This window comes from Haliotis rubra, unplaced genomic scaffold (genome assembly GCF_003918875.1).
Source record: "Haliotis rubra isolate DU_JTF1 unplaced genomic scaffold, ASM391887v1 Scf159, whole genome shotgun sequence".
Classification (NCBI taxonomy): domain Eukaryota; kingdom Metazoa; phylum Mollusca; class Gastropoda; order Lepetellida; family Haliotidae; genus Haliotis; species Haliotis rubra.
In genome coordinates, this window is record NW_025765547.1 from 1,064,577 (window position 1) to 1,078,443 (window position 13,867).

The 13,867-nt window shown below is 40.3% G+C and overlaps 1 protein-coding gene across 2 annotated transcripts; it reads right to left on the reverse strand.

Moving 5' to 3' along the window:
- Positions 1-1,411: 1,411 nt before the first annotated feature.
- Positions 1,412-9,073, reverse strand: LOC124271249 (cytochrome P450 2C30-like). Of its 2 annotated transcripts, XM_046706341.1 has the most exons (8): positions 9,002-9,073; positions 7,920-8,000; positions 6,962-7,549; positions 6,549-6,761; positions 6,239-6,353; positions 5,799-6,064; positions 3,618-3,745; positions 1,412-2,798 (listed from the first exon to the last, which is right to left on the reverse strand). In XM_046706341.1, exons 3-8 carry the CDS (start codon positions 7,505-7,507, stop codon positions 2,588-2,590), a joined length of 1,479 nt encoding a protein of 492 aa, XP_046562297.1. In that variant the 5' UTR covers positions 7,508-7,549; positions 7,920-8,000; positions 9,002-9,073; the 3' UTR covers positions 1,412-2,587. The 2 variants fall into 2 exon arrangements, with proteins under 2 accessions (XP_046562297.1, XP_046562296.1); XM_046706340.1 differs by lacking the exon at positions 9,002-9,073 and having other exon boundaries at positions 7,920-8,383.
- Positions 9,074-13,867: the final 4,794 nt, after the last annotated feature.

The following is a 13,867-nucleotide window of genomic DNA, read 5'->3' on the forward strand; positions in this document are numbered from 1 at the left end:
ATGTCACCAAAGGATCCCGAACTTGTCGAACTCAACTATATATATGTCAATGTTCCCGATGGTAAATTCTATCATGATCGCCGATGGACAAGGGCGACGCCATATTTGTTTCAGACTTTGAAAGTAGTCACAACTTGACCATTCATAGTTCCATCTCCAGCCGCGTGTGACACCTACGGATACCATTTGGGTTTGGTTGAATACCGTTTCTTGCAGTCTTAAAGGTTTTTCACACGTGTCACCTTAAACAAGGAAGTTATATGGGTGGATGTTACCACGAAAGCAATGTTGAAACAATGGGTTCTTCTATCGGCATCATCCTCCAACGACTTGACCGATACTAAGTTGGCAGTTTCAGTTGAATATACTGACACGATGACGATATATATAGAGGATACTACACGACCTTCCGTGTAATACCATTTTTATTAAACGAGTTAATCATTTGGTATCGAAATACTAAATCTTTCACTAGTTTAATAAAAATGGTATTTCATGGAAACGAGTTTAGTATTCTGTTTATTACTCTCCAACATAAATTGATAGAAACTGCCTACAGTGTGATGACTCTCAGCTTTCTGCGAGTCAAGCAAGGTCTCATACCATTGTGCCAGAGGTATCAGCATTGTGACGTCATAACTGTAAATCGTTACGATGCCATATGTCTAGCGGTATTACACTAGTGTAATATTGCAGTATAAAATAAACTGATGTGCAAAGAAAGTACACAGGTTGTGTTTCTTCCAATATGATAAAAATAACAAAACCTTTTGATGAAATGGAAAATGTATGTTGAAGCACACTGCAGTACACGTGTTTTATCAGCAAAATGACATTGTAAAATTAAACAGCGATGAAGTGATGACCACTGCAGACGGTTCCTACGATGCTGGAAGGTCAAGGCCATTCCACGCAGCGGTCGGTAGGCCCATGCATGCCAGCAGGACGAAGTCGTCTTGTCACTGTGAATCGGCTTACGCGATGACCCAATGATGTGGCTGCTGATGACGTCACCGTCAACATCCAGTTGCGTAGGTGAATAACCCGCAGATAGCGATCCTCTTGGGGTGTTGTGACTGTGGAACGTCCACTTCTGGGTCGATCACATGTCTGGCCTGTCGTACTGAAACGGTTAAACAGCCGAATTATGGTTTGTCTTGTGCAACCCATTGTCCTTGCAATATCGCTGTTGAAAGCACCCATTTGTGTCATTCCTTTGGCCCGTTCTCGTTGCGCCGACGTCAATCTTGGCATTTCCTCGTGAGATTTCTGTCAAGTCTTCACGACAAACAGGTTTTATACTCTCTGTCAGAAAAGTGCTGGTGCATGGGACAATAATCACAATTTTGCAAAACACGGACAAATGTTTTTGGTTGCATTTTGGCAAATGAAACATGATGGTTGCGTTCTATACAATTAATGTTTTTCAATAACTTTATTAGTTTGAATGCATATTTGGGATTGCAACAACAATTACACCTGTGTACTTTCTTTTGCACGTCAGTTTATTACACTGCAATATTTTTCATGGGCGAGTAATAAATACAGTTATTCGCCATACGTGTAATGATTACGAAATGAGGAATTAAGTGTTTTAGTGTAGAATGAAATACTCAAATCCAACGTTCTACATATAACCCGATATTTCATTTGACTAAATATGTAAAACACACGAAAGTTTACAAAGTGATACATGATCATGTTGATGACATTTTTACATGACAAAACTATATTATTGTCTAGTAATGATAATGAACTTGTTTACATTAAAAAAACTCTGAGTATTTCTTTATTATTACTGGATAAACAATGTTGAATATATTTGAGCAAATTACAATTCTCTACAATATTCATTGTAGGTGTATGATAACGCCAGATACGTATTTCTCACTCGTGTTCATCGAACAATAAGATAGGGGGACAATAACAATTACTGTTATAAGGTCAGCTAAACAAATGACATTGATGTAGCAAATACAGCTTTTGACAAAAGACAAATTAGTAAAACTGGTCAGGGCCATAGTTACTTCTACAAGAAGGGGTGTGTATTAACGATATAACGTGAGTGAGTGAGTTTAGTTTTACGCCGCTTTTAGCAACATTCCAGCAATGTCAAGGCGGGGGACACCAGAAATGGGCTTCACATATTGTTCCTATGTGGGGAATCGAACCCGGGTCTTCGGCGTGACGAGCGAACCAACATGCTAACCCGCCGCCTCAACGAGATGAGAGATGACATTGACCAAACATACTTAACATTGATAAAATTCAATGTTTAGAAATTAATTGAAGTTCAACTAACTTTGCATATTCGTCGTTTTAAAGAAATGTAAAGTCATCTGTATACTGATGTTTCTCTGTAGATATTGGTATTACTACATTTTATACTATAAGTGACAAAAGGCGCACATAAAATGAAGAGTGAGTGAATAAGGTGTTTTTTCACGCTGCTTTCAACTCTTCCCCCAATATCACGGCACCAGAAATGGGGTTCACACAGTGTAGGGAATCAAACCCGGGTCTTCCGAGTGACGAGTGTACGCTTCAACCACTGGGCTCTTCTACCGCCACGATGGAATCTTGGATCTCAGTATCTTGGTTTGAATTGTAGCTTGTAAGGAGGTGGTTGTGAGATAAATCCACACCGGTATGTACGGGGGTCGGGTGAAGGGAAAGGTTCCGATGGATCACGAGTCAGGTCGAAGTTTTGCAGTAGGGACGTCAGTCCAAGAAATATCCTCACTCGGGCCAGCTTCTCGCCAATGCAAGAACGCTTTCCGATGCCAAACGTCAGCAGTCTGCAATGAAGTGAAACCCTTGAAAATATGTACATATGTCATAGATTCAATTGTTTATACAATGTACAGCACAGCACCCCTGGCACATTTTACAATTTTTGTCCCTAACAGCTTGCCATACAGATGTGCTGGCTGCCGGCAGGTACATCCTGGGCTCTGGCACATGCTGCTCCTGCAGTCTGTACGCTCAGGTAATATATGAGCTGCATGTGTCATGTGCCCGGCACACACCATGCTGGCAGTGACAGCCCTATGTAATTACTCTAATTACAGGTACGCAAGTTTGTTGGAATTGTTCATATTAAAACAATTTCTCATTGTTAAGTCAGGTGTAACCCTGTATTCAAATAATTATATTCAATAATGGTCTAGTAACCATTAACTTTCATAATTATTTATATCTAATAATTATGTAAAATGTCACAATAGTTTTACTTGTATTGATTCATAAAGACACACCATGGTGGCAGTGGCAGCCCTCTATGTAATTTCTCATAGTCACAGTATTTTGTCTAATGACACTGCACGTTACTATACCCGCAACTGCACGTGTTCGTGTGTCCACCATCTGGTCACCTACCATCAGGTGAGTGGGTTCCTCTAAGTGCCCAGGGTTGAGTGCTACTCATGCACAAGCTTGTTATTTTGTATGTCTAAGAGCTGACTTACTGAATCTGCCAGGATCCGACTGTATTGGTCGTCCTAGTTAGAATCCTAGGTAGGTCATAATCATAATCGATGTGGTAAATATTGTCTGAGCCTTTATTTCTCAACATAATGTGATTCAACTGAAACACGTCCAGTACTTTGAATGTTTACCTCTGACGTTTTTCATCCTCCGGTGGCAGCAACTCGCCACGTTCATCCAGGAATCTGGTTGGATCAAATGTGAAGGGATTCTCCCAAAATGATTCGTCATGATGTACACGCCACACATTGTAAGTGACCTTCAAAAGAAAGATTCAATTGAATTGTGTCTTAAATTGAAAGTATCATTGAGGGTAATCATCTGTTAAGTGAAATAAATGTTGTTATGGGGCAGAGTTATACATTGTACAGCAATGTTTCACTTCTAACATATAGTACCTGTAGGGCCAGTGGTGTGATATATTTCGACTTGTGCTACAACCGTAGAGGCATCTCCAGTGGTGCTGAGAACAACCTAGAATCATCTGGAAAGCCTATTCGAGACTATTGTGGAATTGTCTCGGCTGTTTCTTGGATATATGGGGAGTGAGTTATTGCCTCTCATCTCACAGTACATCTGAAGTCACCAGAAGTCCAGCATTGTGTCATCGTCATATCCTGCCAGGCCTAGTTGCATGTTGGGCTACTGTTACTGAGAGGTGAATATTGCTATCATAATCTGTGTCGATATAAACCCTGCTCTTGTATTATTATACTTACTCTGAATTTGTACTGCCAGTCTATTCTGTACCGTCATAGTTATACCTTTGTATTGATTTGAGGAGTTAGTTCATTTGAGAATACAATTCTTAATTACATCACATGTCTTTGTGGTTTATTGGTAGATACCACACATAGTTCTCGTACGGACTGACTTCCGAATAACGTTTTAGATTCAGCTTGGAATCAGCAGGTAACATCTTACAAAATCAAAGGACCGGAATAAATAGACTATAAGGATTGTGTAATGAGTTTGTATAGTATTCCCAGACATTTTTGAGAAAGATGTTTCGACAAATATCTAAGACATGTATATAAGCCATATAAGTTTTACTTTAATGAGTATGTTGAGATATGATTCTCTGACAGTTTAAGTGTTTTTACAGTACATTGTGAGACCCCCTTGCCCTGCAATACACGACTGAATGCGCCTACTACCGATCAAAGTTAGTACAGGGTATGCCAATATTCGACCATTTCTTTCTTCATATCCTTAATATTTTTAAGAACTTTTTGGTTTATTTTGTCCTTTATTAGTCCCCTCACATACTCAGTAGGGTTAGGATCTGGGCTTTAGCTGGGCCAGTTCAAAACTTGAACAAACACTGCTTTGAGTAGCCTGCAGTGTGTTTTGAGTCGTTATGATGCTGTAAAATCCAATTCATCCAGTGTTCGGGCCGTTGGAAGGAGGTGATCATTTAAGACGTCAACATATCGTTCCTTCGTCAAATTTCCAGTGAAAATACACAACGGCGCCACTTAACGTGATGATATCCCACCCCACATGTGAAATTTTGGGCTATGTTTTGGGCGTTGGTAGATAGGTTTCACGGGACTTTTTGTTCAATTTTCACACTGTTCGGGAAAAAGACAGACAGAACTTTCATCAGAAAAGAAAACATTATTCTATTCTTGATTTTCGTGAGCCCTACACCAGTTTAAACGTCTTTCTGTTTGTGCATCTTTCATCAATGGTGAAGGAATTCAGTGCTTCTTCACCCAGTCAAATATCTGTAATTCTTGTCTGAGGGTTTCACACCTGAGGACTTCCTCTATTAGTCATCTTATTTCTGATATTCTCAACGCTTTTCAATTCCCGCTACTCACAATCTGACCAAGTCGCAGGCGATTCGTAGTACTGAACTTCCTTGGCCACCCTGCCACTGTCTAGTGCTCAATGCCAACACCTAACTTAATATTCTTCAAAGTTCTGTATACTGTAGACAGAGGAATGTCATGTCTATCGGCTAACACTTTTGCATTACTCACACCCATTTCAAAATTATCTAGAATCAGCTTTTCTTTCTCATCTTATGTCAAATCTGCCATGCCAACAAAGGATCGGAAGCTGTCTGCTGCACCAGAGTTCATTCTTAAGCCTACAAGAGTTGCCTCCCATACTGAGTACCTTACTATACAACACCTATTTTAATATTCTATTATCGATATTTTGAAACAAAGATTTTCACAATAATTTCTGGGAAAATTGTAGATCCTGCTAGATGATTAGTCGGTAATATGTACTATAAAATGTATTTGCCATGAAGGAAGCTATTAACAGATACGTTGCCCTTTATGATAACTGATACGCACCATTGTTCCCTTTGGAATGCAGTAACCCTTATAGGTGCAGTCTTGTGTCGAATGCCTTGGACCAGGCGTTCCAGCGGGCGTGAAGTAACGATACAATTCCAATTCTACTGCCCTGGTGTAGGGCATTTTGTTCCGGTCCTCCAAATCCGGAAGTCGGTCCTTTCCAACCACCCTTTGGATCTCCTCCTGGATCTTCTTCTGGACCTTGGGGAAGTTTACCATTGCCGCAAGGGCACTGTAGAGGGTTCCTTTTGTCGTGGCAATACCTGTCCACATAATACTGAATGGTAGGTGAATGTAACAATCAGACACCTATGTACTGATAATTGTGACTGTCCATGAGTATCTGTCCTTCTGTAACTCGAAAACATGTAAAGTTCTTTCTGTACAACGATAAACAGAAGGACGTCAAAGCAAAATATCATTTTGTATAGTACTACCTGCAAGCAGGATATCCATCAGTATCCCTTTTACATTCCCCATTGATAGCATTCCCTCCTCACGCTCTTTTAACAGCAATGTGTAGAGACAGTCGGGCATCGTACCTTTGGATTCCTACAAAGATATATTTAGTTCATAACATTTTACAGTCATCTCAAGTGTCGTTTGCTCCGTTGTATACAATAATATTCAATATATATCTTGACCTGTGATCATAGTACACATAGAGTAGTAGCAGCTTCAAACAAGCGTCATTTACTTGACGACAGGTAAACATATCTTTGTTGGGGTTTGGGTTGTGAGCATTACCTTTGATATTTTGTCAATAGTCTCAGTGAAATAGTGGTAACCGCCCTTCATGGTTTGACATGCCCGTCTTAGGTCTGGTATCAACATTGTACTGAACGGGACATTGTCCATGAGAATCTGGTTTTTGAAGTTGACGAGGTACACAAAATCAGCGGCAATATTGCCACACATCTCCAGTGTCTTATGACCAGGTTCAAATCTTTGTCCACAAATCTGAAATTATATGTACAAGAGTGGTGAATGCCACAGTTCATCAAGACCTTTGTGGCACTTTGGCAAACCTCTAATAAAATGTAATCCTATTAATCATGAAAACACCATTTTACACTACTATGTAGACCATTATTCATGTACCTAATCAGTAATCACCACAACGATTATTAGTTACTATTCTTCAGAATATGCCAACTTACCAAAATTAAGATTACGTTGCTGACATATTGATTCAGGTCTTCCAGCGGGTCAAACGAGACGCCATTTCTTTCTCTGCACCTCTTGATAATTTTTTGGATTTCTACCTGGGCGTGGTGCTCAACATTTTTCAGTGCAGTTCCGTACTGTTTTATTCCACGAAAGGTCAACTTTCTCATGTACTGCTGTAGTTCACTAATCGTCTGCAATGCCATATCATGTGGCACCAAATGCTTGCTGAAATATGAGCTCACCCTTCCACTGAAGATGTCAGCATATTCAGGTGAAAGAAGGAGGTCCCTTATGATTTTGACATTATCCAGAATGATTGCCGGCGTCGTTAGCAGATGAACAGTGAATATGCCATTGTATTGAGAACCCAAATGAGTGAGATCTTGTGCCATTGTACCCTCATTTATTTCGAAGAAATTGCCCAGTACTGGCAGTGGTTTCGGACCCGGAGGCATCCTGCTGTATTTCCGTTTTGACTGATATATGTAGGCGAGAAACAGCACAACAGCTGCCCCCAATATGAACTCGGACAACATCCTGTTTCCAACGTCAGCGAATGTGCCCAGTCTTTTGTGTGTCTACAACAGAAAAGGGGAAATGTACACGCAAGGGAAGATAAGTAGCAGAATACCTGGCCCGCGGAAGTGATAAGATTTTACCTGAAATGCACGTAATATAACTGTTGGGGTGGTGAGAGGCATGTACATCTCTGTTGTAAAGGAGCACTGCACATCACATACATTTTCCTCTAACATATCAACACTGACAACTGTGTTTTGAATGATATTTTCACAAGACTCACCGATACAAGTTCAGGGCTTCACAGACCTACTTTTGCCATAGTGTTGTGAAGGATACCAAACATAATCAGATTGTTGAGGAGCAAGAACGCCACGAGTAAAAAAACAGACAACATGCATACACATACAATAAAATACAAACAGTTACCTTTGTCTGCCTTTTCTCGTGATAGCCAGCAGGAATGATTTTCTTTATGTTCAGTTTGTGCTCCGATGTTGGCCCCAATGGCTGTGAACATAGATTCAGGTTGAGCTTCGCTAGCTGGTCCGTTGTTGTGTGGGATATAACCCACTCACCTATATCATGGCTGTAAACACAATATTGGTCATGGGCAGGACGCCGTGAGCTGGCAGTCTAAAGTGCAGTTTTCGATACGTAGCTTATCTTGTATAGGGTAATTTATACACACGAGACACTGCTTTATAAATTTCAATGTTCACTTTTCCTGGCCGACATTATAAAACGCCCGTCTTATCCATAACTTTATGCTTACGTGGTCACCTGGCCCATCTATAAAACCTACAGCATCACAGACCAACCTTGTTTTTAATGTTGTGAAGAATATTACGTTGGTATTATTATGAGCAAAGGTAAAATAAAATACAAAAACTTATCTGTTTGTCTATGCTCGTGAAACACCAGCAAGTACGAACTTTTAAAAGATTTTACTGCTGTGATGTTTGGCCCCTACAGTTTAACGGGCTTCGCTGATGTGGTGGTGTGTGCAATGTAAGCGTGTAATCAAACACCACAGCTATGAGTTTAATGTTCGCTAAGGTCACACTGACCTGGCCTGATTTATAAGCGGGTTTTGTTCTGACCTTGCGTATAGTAACTTAGATAATTATGTGTTTCAGTTATATTTTAAAGATTAAAATGGGTTTTTGTATGTGCAAGCAACTTATCTTGTGTATGGTACTGTAAATAGGCTTATGTACCACACAGTTTCGGCGTCAGTGAACTGACCTGAAATACTGCTTTTATTGTGATCGAGACTCATGGTCTAGCCTTGTTCAAACAAATTAGGAATGAGAGAGTTTATTAGTGAAAACTTAAAACTACAGAGTAATATGTTAAACTATGGCCAAATGTATTACATTATCTAATCCTTTTCAAGGACACCGCCACTAAACATCTTACCTGAACAATTCATACTGGAGCCGTTAATTAACTGTCACTGAATCACTTCGAATTGTGGCGTTCCTATGAATATTCAAACGACCTCTTACCTTTCAAAAATCACTGTGAATAGCGGCGAAAGGACTGTGTATTCTAATAGCTGTACACACCCTGAGTAGGAGCGAAGTTGAAGCAGACGACTACAAAGGGAAGTAATTCTAAATGACATGTAATTTCTGAACTGATTATAGAATGAATGAAGCGCCCGTAAAAGGATGTCACTAAGACCACCCACGAGAGCAACAGCCAAGTCCGAATGGAACGCAAAGGCATGTAATTAATACGTAGAAAACATAATCAAATGTCCCTAAGTGGGGCGTTACAGTATGTGAACGGTTGTACAGTAGTTGGCCATAAGTGAGTCATCATTAATTTTCTTAAACTTACATGTTAATTAACTGTTGCAAGAATAAGTTTCTTAAATTCGGTAGAAGTCATTTTATTTTGATATTTTGCAAACATCTTGGAAATCATATTCAGCTACGTGTACATAATTTTCTTTCATATTTCCGTTGATAAGTTATTGAATGACACCTGATTAAGCACCATATATAAGTACAACTTTTAATCTATCCCATAGACAGCCATGTTAGACCTGGTTGGTATGTCTAATATATATTGTTTAAGTAGTTGCAGTTTTGTTAATAATCACCGGATAATTTTGTGTATGTAGCTGAGATGATTTCATAACTGGTAGATAAGTATTGAAAGCAATTCGACCGAAACGAAATTTATGAAAATTATTCTTGCAAGAGTTACTTAACACGCAAGTCTATTGGAATTTTACTCACTTATGGCCAGCTACTGTATTATTTTGTATGGGATATATTAGGTATTGCGGATAAGGTACAGGCATTACTTACCTGATCTTACTTGATCTGGCTTGGTTGACACATGTCATCAGTTCCCAATTGCGCAGAACGATGCTCATGCTGTTGATCACTGGATTTTCTGGTCCAGATTCGATTATTTATAGACCGCCGCCATATAGCTGGATTATTGCTGAGTGCGGCGTAAAAGTAAACTCACTCACTCACTGTATCTGATATGTTCTGTTGACTCTCACCACAGCTTAAAGATTATTATAATGGAATGTATGCAGGAGCACGAATGTTTATCTGCAGATGACAGATACAAGCACAAATGCACGCAGGGTCAGCCATGGACTCTACTACACTATTTGGAGGTAGACAGCATGCACGTTGATAATCAAGACATGTGTCTTCACATTCGTTAATATGGTGACTGAATTTCTAACTATGCATGGTTCGTGCTGTTCATATTTCCCGACACTAAACCTCAAAGTTTGGGTGATTTGTTTGTTAAATATGTTACTAGGTTTTATATGCATGTGTGATTGTATGTTTTTTGCCACAGCTAACATATTTTCTCCAACCTATCATGTCAGATCTTCATGCAGTCATTCACATAAAGGTCGCCATTACCTACTGTTGGGTGTGGGGGTGATGACACATAATCTTAAATATAGAGTGAGTGAGTGAATATAGTTTTACGCCTCACTCTGCAATATTCCAGTCTGGGTCAGACAATCCAGTTATCAACAGCATGAACTTCGATCTACGCAGTTGGGATACGATGATATGTGTCAACCAAGTCAGCGAGCCTGACCACCCGATCCAATGTAAAGTGATAACATTTCTGTAATATTACTGATTCGTGAATTATTTAGTCAGGCTATTAAACAAGGTGTAACCAATAAACACCTAACCTCTCCGTAAAATGCTGATGAAACTTGAGATGTAATGTAAGGTGACCAAGACAACAGTGTGCATCATTCACAGATATAGATATCTTCCAGATGTTTCTTTTCTGGAACTTTCTCTTACGTCCTTCTCCTTAATGGGCACTTAAGCAGCTGAGTTGCTGAACAATGATGACAATTTTATGGACATACAACTTCTTTTATATTGTGAAAGGCCTTGGCCTTGGCCAGACTACGCTAGATCACCTTGAATGCTTTAGAAGTTTTCAGACCATTCTTGATTCACAGTCTGAGTATAGTAACTGGCACACCTCTCTGCCCTCCATTGAATCTAAACGGTTGGTTTGTTGTTTAACGCCGCAGTCAGCAATATTCTAGCTATATGGCGGCGGTGTTTAAATAATCGATCCAGACAATCTGGTGATCAATTACATGAGTATTAATTTGGATACGATGACATGTGCCAAACAAGTCAACGAGCCTGACCACCCGATGCCGTTAATCGCATCTTACAACAAGCATGGGCTGCTGAAGACCAATTCTAACCCCGATCTCCACTGCTCGAATCTTAACAGAAACAACAATCTAACACAATTACAACACTGCTTTACAATGAATTATACTACCATCCTCCATCCCCAACCCAATGCGGAGAAAGACAGTTTGAACAAAGTGGGATTTTCTTTGCTAGTCAAAGTACCAACTCAGCTACGCACAGTCAGTGCGAATAACAGTGAAATGTGAAACAGTGAAATGTATGTGGAACAGAATAGCAATCCCACCGACTCCTTCGCCTGGATGTCACTTCCCACTCGTAATCGCCAAAATGTGATTCTTAAACAAAATATTAATATGAAATGTCGATTGTGCTATGAATTCACAGAGACTGTCCAACACCTTGTCAATGGATGCCCTTCTTTGGCACAAACAGCATATCTTAAAAGACATGATCGCATGGCTCGCTGCTTTTACTACCGTCTTTGCCATGCCTGTGGCTTTGACTCGGAGGTCCATCCATGGTACGACCCACAACATGTCCAGGGCGTCATGGAAAATGATGCTTTCAAACTTCTGTGGAATAGGCCTATATACAGCCTCAGAAGAATTCCAGCCAACAAACCTGATCTTGTCCTTTTTGATAAAGCTAATGAATTTATTTATATCATTGAATTTTCTGTCCCTTTTGACAGCAATGAGATTGGCAAGATTCAGGAAAAGCATGATACATATGCGGACCTCGTCTTTGAAATGTCTCGCTAGCATCCCAAGTACACTGTCGTCAGGCTCCCCTTTGTAAAGTACAGATTCTAGTACTTTTGTTGGGTTCAGTCCCATCCGGGATTCGAACCCACACCCTCAGAGTCAGGCACCTAATCGCCAGCACATAAAGTCAGACGCCCAGACCGCTCAGCCACCGCGGCTTCCACAAAAGTGGAAGTCGGACAACTGGTAGTCTAGACTGCGGACTTTGTATACCCCTCTGATAAGTGTTAATTGGCACGGCTCCCACGGCCGAAAGGTATGGAATACACAATGCCATTTACAAAGAAAGTGTAATTCCAAGTATAACATATGTTACATTTGACCACTTTCTAAATGGCATTTTGTATTTCATAGGGTTCGGCCGTAGGAGCCCATTCGCTGTCTGGGCTGCAGGTAGAGAGGGCAAGGGCCCCGAGCTGATGATGAGCCTTACCAGCCTGACTGTGCCAGGATCACCCGAACCCTCTCTGCTGCATTTTAATCTGTAAAACAAAATAATAAACATTCATGACAATTATGAGAAATGTTAAGAAAACTGGTGCAGTCAAAACTGATCACCGGCAACCAACTAAGCTATGATATCGTCTTTGCCTTCAATATGTTTTATGTACAGATGGCTAACTAGTGTATAGTTAGTGTCTGACTGATTTATATTCAGTTTTATTTAAAATATTCTACAGCTACCGTTAATGATTAAATGTCTTCTCGGTGTATATGCAATGGAGTACATTTTGTAATGTTTTTACATCTTTTTGTGCTTTAACCGAATGATTAATTTGAATTTGAAGTATTGGAAACATTAGTCGGCAGTAATTGCAATGCAGATGCATGTTGTAAAAGAAGCAAAGGTATTGATTAAGGATTTTAGAAAACTCTTACTTGTTCTATTTAACATATGCTCACATGAGATATCTGTTATTTGGCAAATGACTATAAGGCCCACCTCAGTCTCAAGCATGTTGCAGAGAGTGACAAAAAAGATAAAACAGGTTTCCAAACAACAGCTGAACCTCTTTTTGATAGGACAATTTCTGTAGAATTATCATGTCTGGATACAAATGATCATGTCATTTCTGCTAGTACTATCTCTGGTATAACATTTGTTTTGGCCCTTTAAAATTCGTTTCCTTTCTGTTTGTGTTGGTCACCCGTGCTGTCGCTGTTAAAGTTACTTTACCTCCAGATCCGAGTCACATTGCTTCAGCTACTCATAGTACATGTGTATCTGGCTTTCAGCTGGGGGATTTGGACCACGTGTCTGCGCTTTAAGGATTACTCACTTTAACTGTGGCACCTCCTCATGGTGGGTAACTGTAAGCGCTCTTCCCCCGTGTGGACCCGGGGCAGAATGTGTCCACAGCACCCCATTGCCTCATTGCTTGTCGTAAGAGGCGACCAAATTGGGCAACCTGTTTGCCGGGGTTTGCGTCCCTGTGTCGGTGGAGGACGGGAGTCCACTGGTTCCAGTAACAGCGTTCCTTTGCCCACAGCCCCTTACTTCACCTAGACGGGTGATAGAACGGGCCCGTTTCTATCAATCGGCTGGTCATGCCGAGCCCTGAGCATTATTTTGTTGCTCAAACTGTTAAACTACCTAAATATTTTGTCAATGTCTTGGCCAAATAATATCACTTGAAGTTTTGAAATATATTCTTATATTTTGTAATTTGCCTAGAGTCCTATGCCCAGAAGGCGGTGGCTCATAGGCCAATCTGGTAGAATTGTTAATTTTTATTTTTTTCTGCTGGAGTATATCATCCGGGTATCCTTGGTGCTCCAAGTCGGAGATCCACTTGTTATTAGCACTGTCTTTATGATACTCCGTGGTTGGTGGGGAGCTTGGGTGATGAACCATTAAATACTAAACATGGAATACCAAACGCCTTAAAAAAAACCCGTCCACTTGACATTGATCGTGATGACAATGAAC